We start from the raw sequence: 7,847 nt of genomic DNA, 5'->3' as shown, positions 1-7,847 counted from the left end.
GGCGGGTAGAGGAGGCTTGCCCACTCAACATGAGTGCCTGCAGCAAAAAAAGGTGACATCTTCCATCAGTAGGCCCAAATTCCACTGCTGCTCCTGCATACTACCTGTTGCCAAAGCTATCAGAGCCCTACAAAAAGGTACAGAGGGAAGAAAGACAGGGGGACTGTCCTGGGTACAGTCCTGGCCAGTTACAACTCAGATCCAGACAAACCACTGTGGCTGAGACATGCAACTTTAGGATCTGCTTGTACATCTGCATTACTAGGCAGAGTAATCTTACAGATGAGCAGAATCCCAGTAAACTACTAGAGTATGGATAATTCACACCAGAAGGTTTGCTAGACTGGACAAAGTAAACACATTAAAATACCTTGCCCTTTGGCCATAGTTTGGAACAGCTGTTTAAAATAAAACCTTCTCACAAGTTTTCTTCAACAGAAGCATGCAGAAACCACTCCCACCTTTTGACTACCTTTACCTATGGCAAAGATCTACCTTTATTTATAAAGCGCTTCAGTGTTTTATGCACAACCTTTATCTACCTTTATCTTTGCTAAGCAGTGTACTCCGTTTAAGTACATAGACCAGGACTGATAAAAGGCTAAGACTATTTGTTAACCTCAACTCCCTGTAATGCTCATGAAACTACAACAACAACCCAAGCTTTTCATACCTCATTAAAGCTCTGCAACTTTTTTCAGAGGACCTTCTCCCTTTTGTGGCAGCCTGAAAACTGACAGGCTAATCAGTTCAAGGCTAAGTTAGGGATCTTGAAATTGCTGGCTCATAGTCATTTTCAGCAGCTATGCAGTTACAAGACATAACATTAGGTTACAAAGTAGATGGTAGGGCCCAAAGATGCTGTGCACTTCAGTGTTTTATGCACTACAAATATGCAGATAACTAATATTTTGTTATAATACTTAATAAACTGGAACTGACATTGTGTTATGGAGCTGCCCAATATGCCAATAAAATGAGTACACTGTACCCGCCTTCTTTGCTCACTCACACACACTTTAATCCTCTCTCCTCAGTGGCAGTATAAGCTCAGACTTGGGCACTGAGGATCTCTACATCTTTTTGCTTCAACTGAATTTAAAGCCTTTGACAAACCCTTACTTCTAAGAAATTTAGGAGGGACTGCAATCCTGGGATTCTGAATTGGAATTTTTTGGCTAACTGGAGTCATTATATTTAATTCTCCTTTTCTGCTGAGAATATCTTCATCTTCCTTAAACCTAGTTTTATTATTAATTACTATTATTAGATTTAGGACATAAAACTATCCATCCCTCAAAGCCATCTCTCATTCCTTCTCCATTCCCCTCTTAAAGAATAGGCTTAGCTTTATCATCTCATTTTCTGATAATTAAGCCTCTAGGGCTTCCCCCCTGTATGAGTCCAGAGTGCTAGCGCATGCAGACAGAATTCTGATTTACACTGTCAAACAGAATCCACCCTCATTCACTTCAACCCCTTTTGCTAAGTAGGGGGTTATTTTGAAATCCTTCTAGGGGCTGTAACTTGTTTAATCATTCACATAAAAAAAAGAAAATAATGGGTAAACTCTTCAATAGCAATCATCTGAGGCTGAATTGTTGTTCCTCATTAGTAAGTAAGGATTTTTTGTGATAGCTTTTACTGAACTGAGTGTAGTTGGAAGAGCTGTTGGATAAGTTTTCAGGCACAAAGTGCCCCTTCCCAGGTCTAAACTGGGTGTTTCCTCATCAAGAATTCTGAGCAGGCATGGGGGGGATACTAGCTGGCAGCAGGGGGTAGGGGGTGCCCCAGAGGGGCAGGTCACAGGTGGTGCAGCCAGGGGGACAGGTGCCGGATGGGCAGGCCCCGCAAAGCAGAGGACAGGGGCAGGCATTGGGCAGGACAGGGGGCAAGTGGCTGAGGGGACATGAAGCTGAGGGCAAAGTGTGTCAAGTGTCAGGCTGCTCAACTACCCCACTGCCTGCTCCCCCCACTTCTTCCCTCACCACCTGCCCTCCTGCCACTGCTTTCCCTGCTGCAGCAGAGGGGGTACAAATTTAAGACAACCCTCCAATAATAGATTCTATACTTGGAAACTTATAAGTTATAAATTGTTCATTTATATTGGGGAATCATCTTAAATTCAGAGTCTTCTCGGATTTGCATAAATACAGTAATCATAAAGAAAGATAGGTAGTTTCTAGCCATAGGTAGTATTTAGATCATCCTTCAGAAGACTTTTCTATTTAATTTCTATTTTTATCACTTGCCTGAAGTAGTAATTCCAAATGACAGACAAAAGCAAGAAAAATTCTGAGAAAATGAACACAGAAAATAGAGAAAAAAAACCACTCCTTCCACTAATTCTAAATATTTGGTGCAAGCTATGTAGCCATGTAGTTTAAAAAAAACTTTTGGTACTGACTACTTTAAAGCACTAAATTGCTGTAAAAAAATTAATACTGACAATAAGTTAACTGCCCTGTAGTAGTTGTTGGAGACTGTAAAACACAAACACATACAAAAGGATGTAGAAACAAGATCACTTGGTCCCCTCTCATCATTCTGTTATCTGAATTTCTCTGAAATACTTCAGTCTGCTGGGAATGAGTAAATCCTGGATTTCATGGTGAAGGAAAATTTTATGTCAAAATCTACTGTTTTTACTATCATTACAGAAATAAGACTAGCCACACATAAGTACAATGCAATGTGATATGGGTAACACTGTGATTTAAAATTTTTTTAAAAACTACTTTATCCCTAAAAAGATCCTCTGAAATAATTTTCCTTTTTAAAACAAAGACTTTCAAAATCAAAACACACAAAAGTTAAAGTCTGCATAAAATCCTTATCTTGTCTTACTGCATATCATTTATTTCTAGTTAAGTTTTTAGTCCCTATATCTTGTGACCCAAATACTCCACATAAAACGTGAGTAAGCTAACATTATTAGGACAGCCCTGGCTTTTATGATTCTTGTCTGGGGAGTGTTTAAAATTTACCTTAATATCTACATTGATGTAACAATAAAGTACAGAATTTCAAACTGATGAAAATGTTTTTGATTTGATCCAGACTGGTGACATTGTGGAAGGATGAAAATGTTTGTTGAGAAGGGCTTTTAGGGGAAAACAAAAACAGAAGAAAAAAAAAATCTGTAGAGGTTCCCTCTTTCTAGAGATTTCTACTTATTCCTCAAAAATTCAAGATTTTTTAAATATATATTTAAAGCAACCATAGTTTTGCAACAGCAAATGAAGTAAAATATTAACACAGAATAGGAACTGTAACATGTCATTACATACAATAAACCTCAGAAAAACATTACACTATCACCAAGCTTCAATACCTTACAAAAGACTTAAATATATCCCATGATCATCCATTAAATGTACCAAAGAGACCAAACATCTTCCCTCAAAACAAGAGAACCCCACAAAACTCAACGGTACTTGCCTTAAGGGGTGTTTGAATAATTGTTGCTTGAATTCAAGAGATACATACACAGAACTGGTAACTAACAACCAGCTTCACACAATTCTGCAGCATTACAAAGTAGGCAGGACATTTAAGCTTCTCCACTAAACTCAATTTCCCAAACACCCTTCTCTCTATCTAGAACAGTGTTTCTTAACCTGTGGGTCACAACCCAAAAGTGGGTCGCAAGAATATATGAAAAGGTTGCGAACAAATTTTAACAATGTATCAACAAACTTAAAAAATGGATTCTCCTTCAAAAGGAAAAAAAATGTGGGAAACTGTGGCTTTTCCTTTGCAAGCTAGCAGTTCCTGCCTGCAAGGGGCTGCTTGGGGCCCCCCTGCCCCACACACTGGGAAGCTTGAGATCTGGGGGTGGAGGGACAGCAGGTCAGGAGTGAGGGGCACTGGGTCAGGGCTGGCCATTGATGTTTACAAATGGATCCTGGTACAAGAAAGGTTGAGAACCACTGATCTACAACACAGAGCCATCAATGGCATCCAGCAGTCAAACCTCACAGATGCAATACAACTTCCAAACAGGCTCTTTAAAATTAGATATTTGGGTTTAGCTCCTACAACTGGATCAACCTGGAAACCTGCTTCTCAGTACAGCCAGTGGTAAAAGCTAGAGTTTAGGGCAGTGATTCTCAACCAAGTGCCATGGCATCCTTGGGTAGTGAAATCCTTTTAAGGGTGTTACAGGGTGCCACGCAATTATTAGCACTGTTATGTGTGCAAACACTTTCACATCATTCACAGGCTACACCCAGGGTTTTCAAATAGAAATCTGTAATGACAAAAGCATTTCTTAGCTGTTGTGGTCTGAGTTCTTTGCAGAAAAAATAATTACTCTATTATTTTTCCCTAGTCAGAAAATGAGCGAAATCCAAGAGCTCACACTTTACATGGAGTGATTCAAGTCTGAGGCTGAGAACCACTGGTTTAGGGTCTGACCAAATATGCACTGGCTTACATGACCATTGGAATAGTTCCTAAATACTCAAGGGCAGACTTCAGTGAACACAGTATGAACCGGCAATAGCTACGGTACATATTGGTTCTCTCCCCACCCATTTTTATAGCCTTGGTCACATATAACTTGCACAAGAATCAACTTACCTGCATTTAAAATACCGTATTCCTTTGTGATTACCATCATGCTTTCCTCTTTGGGGATTATCCCACTCTACTCCAATCCACAGCCCTTTAAATAATAATAATAATACAATGATTCACAAATATATTAAACATTTTTATTTATTAGATTTGTTAACTATGGGGAGGATGAGGTGTCTTTAAAGCTGATTTCTAATGCAAATCCTTACTTAAAAAGCTACTGACAACTCTAACATTTGCAAAATGATTTGGCCTACAGCTGACATAGTTCCTGACAGCAATAAAAAACATTTCTATAAAGTGTTTTTCCCCCATTTTTTCACACTGTTTTGTTTAAATAAAAGCTAAAGCTTGAACGAGATTGTTTATGTGAAAGTGCTATACAAAAAAATTAGACAGGTTCTGAAGAGGGAAAACAAAAGGGAACCTAAGCTGTCCAAAAATCCTACAAAAGACTTCAGGCTGCAGTCTCTCCCTAAAAAGGTAACTGCAAATGGGAAACTGTGCCAATGCACAGAGAATTCTCAAACCTCCCAGATGCTATAAATGTTACACACCTAATATCCTCTTCTACCGGGCTTGAGAGATAAAGTCTCTGTCCCAAGAGTATGTTTAGCTTAGGGTGTTATTACTTCATAATTAGAAAACATCCTCAAAATCATTGTCAAAATAGGATTATTTTTTAGATCATGAGCCCTGATTTGATTTGAGGCTGTAAGGGCTCTGGTGACATCATTTTGTTGTCTGTGTAGGTCACAAGAACTCCAAGATGAATGAAGTTTTAATTCATATAGTAGGAATGTATTAAATATTCACTCTGGTTCACTTCTTGTCCTTTCCTCTAGTCCTTCCCATCCAGTGAGATGGTCACAAGTACCTTCCAAAAGAATAATGAGTTTGTCTCAGGGCTTTCCTGTGCTAGGACAGCCTGAGGTGCTGTGCAACCAGTGATGTGTCTCCATTCTGAAACGTGTATTGAAGCCAATTTCAGATCAGACTATCTTCAGGATTTAAAGTCCTTTGGACAATTTTGTAACCACGTGCTATAATTGCAACTATTGGCATTTAAAAAAAAAATCTCAATGCAGCTGTTCAGGTCACTGGGACAACTTACATTGTTAACTAATAAACAAAGTTGTATAGGCAGCAAAACAGTACTCTGATCAAGAGCCAAAAATATGACATAAGGAAGCCTAGTGTAAGAAAGCCAAAGTCAAACTTTTTGTTTACAAACCCTTTACCATTAACAATCTTTTTCTTTCTCTACCTTTGGTAGGTGGCACACTGCCCACATACTGCACAGTTGCATATTCCATATCACACAGAATTCTTCGGCCGAGAGCATCTGAAGGCAAAATGCTGGACATCGCAAGGAAGATGGAGTCGAAGGCACTTTTTTAAAGGACTGGGGAACAAGGAAACTACATTCTTAACTGATATTCACAGGGTTTTGTTACATTTATAGCTCTGGCTTTACCTTATTGCTGCCCAAAGTTTTCTTTTACATGCAGGAATATTTCTTGTCAGCGTTATACTCTTCACTTTGACATACACTCATTCATCCCTAACATAAGAACATAAGAAATGCTATACTGGGCCAATTCAGTATTCTACCTGACCCAGTATCCTGTCTCTAACAGTTCATGCCTGTCTCCAGGCAGAGTTTCACAGGGCTGTGTACACCAGTTTCTTGAACTTGTTCAAGGGCCAGCAGGCATTGGCCTGTGTCCTCTGCTCAGTGTCCCTATGTGGAGCACTCATTATGAGCCCCTGATGCCCATTCCCATCCTTGTTTTCACTTTACTTGCCCCGAGTATTCAGTTGTTATACCCTTAATAGCCCCTTCTTGAAGGGGCTAGCAGTTTCAGTGTGGACCAAGGTTCACAATCCCCTATATGTAACAAACAGGCCTTTTTCTGACAGTCTGCACATATCTCTATGCAGTTTCACTGGTCAGTGTCCACAAGCTCTGGATTCATTCACAGGCCAGTGGATGCTTGCTGGCATGCTCTACATCTCCCCTTAGAATACCACCCTTTGAACTGCACTCCCATACTCATTTTCTTTTTTGTTGTAGTCCAGAATCTCATTAGGCCCCCCTAAGTGGGGCTTCTCTTGGTGGCCTAGGCCAGTGGTTCTCAAACTTTTTTTTTGTGGACCACTTGAAAATTGCTGAGGGTCTCGGCGGGTCATAACTTTTTTTTGTTCTACAAATCAAAGCACACGACTCATATTTTAATATCAGTAGTCTTACCTTACAAGTACAGATATTCTTCACTGTTCTGCAACCTTTCTGTGGGCCACCTCAATAGAGCTCGTGGACAGTTTGAGAACCTCTGGCCTAGGCCCATCGCTGCCTCACCTCACATAACAAATAGGCCTGTCACTGACATGTCCATGCAGACGCTGACAGTCCACGCACATCCTCAGGCAGTTTCCTGGGGTGGCACCCCCAGGGCTAGTGCATTACCAACACTCATTCGAGGGCCAGTAGGCATTGGCGGACATGCTCTGCTCAGTGTCCCCTGTTGGTGCATTCATCATCATTAACCTGCCAGCTCACTCCCACCCCATTTGCTCTTTCGTTGTTCCTAGTACCCAACTGTCACGTATGTACTGGCCCTCCTTACTGAAGGTAAGGTTTATAGGTGTCTTGGTGTGGGGGGGGGGGGGAGGTCACAGTGTTGCCAGGTGTACAATAATTATATTTGTATGATAATTTCAACCTTTGTACAATTGAGAATAGTAAAAAATGTTCAAAACGTACAATGGCATCCAGGTTGTAGCCATCTTGGTCCAGAGGCAAAAGGAATAATCATAGTATTCCTTTACTCATAGTAAAGGTGATCTCTTTTATTATTATTATTTAATAGACCTAGTTGGTCTAGTAAAAGAGATCACCTCTACCACAAGTTCAAAAAATGTACAATCATTTTTGAGATAACTGATGCAGCAGCACACGCAAAACACAAGCCACCCTCAGGGAGTCTTAACAAATGTTTAGATTGGCTGTCAGTGCTCTCTTAAGACTGCTTGCCTCAAAATAAAGAAATGCGTCAACGTTGATGCCGCAATGCTCATTCACTCGCTAGGGCCTTACAGTGAGCGATATCAAGTAAAGAAGACTTAGTTGCATACTTATTTGAACACTATTTTTCCATATTTTTCCCACGTACCAGTTTTGCAGCAAATACCATCATTTTGAGTTTCCCACATGATAATCTCATATTCGAGACATGGCAGCACAGGGAGGGGGACTGAGGAAA

General features: G+C 40.3%; 1 protein-coding gene across 3 annotated transcripts in view; it reads right to left on the bottom strand.

Moving 5' to 3' along the window:
- TBCE (tubulin folding cofactor E) overlaps positions 1–7,847 on the bottom strand; it is a 50,580-nt gene that overhangs the window by 42,468 nt on the left and 265 nt on the right. For all 3 annotated transcript variants that reach the window (XM_006016348.3, XM_025213436.1, XM_025213439.1), the window contains exons 2-3: positions 5,849–5,986; positions 4,585–4,669 (exon numbers count right to left, since the gene is read on the bottom strand). In XM_006016348.3, the coding sequence (XP_006016410.1) occupies positions 4,585–4,669; positions 5,849–5,948 (185 nt within the window). In that variant the 5' untranslated portion in view covers positions 5,949–5,986. The remainder of the gene's footprint in view (positions 1–4,584; positions 4,670–5,848; positions 5,987–7,847) is intronic.

The sequence above is a fragment of the Alligator sinensis genome, unplaced genomic scaffold, assembly GCF_000455745.1.
Source record: "Alligator sinensis unplaced genomic scaffold, ASM45574v1 scaffold93_2, whole genome shotgun sequence".
In the NCBI taxonomy this organism is placed as follows: Eukaryota; Metazoa; Chordata; order Crocodylia; family Alligatoridae; genus Alligator; species Alligator sinensis.
The sequence above is the reverse complement of the archived record's forward strand: the minus strand, read 5'-3'. Positions and strand labels throughout refer to the sequence as shown.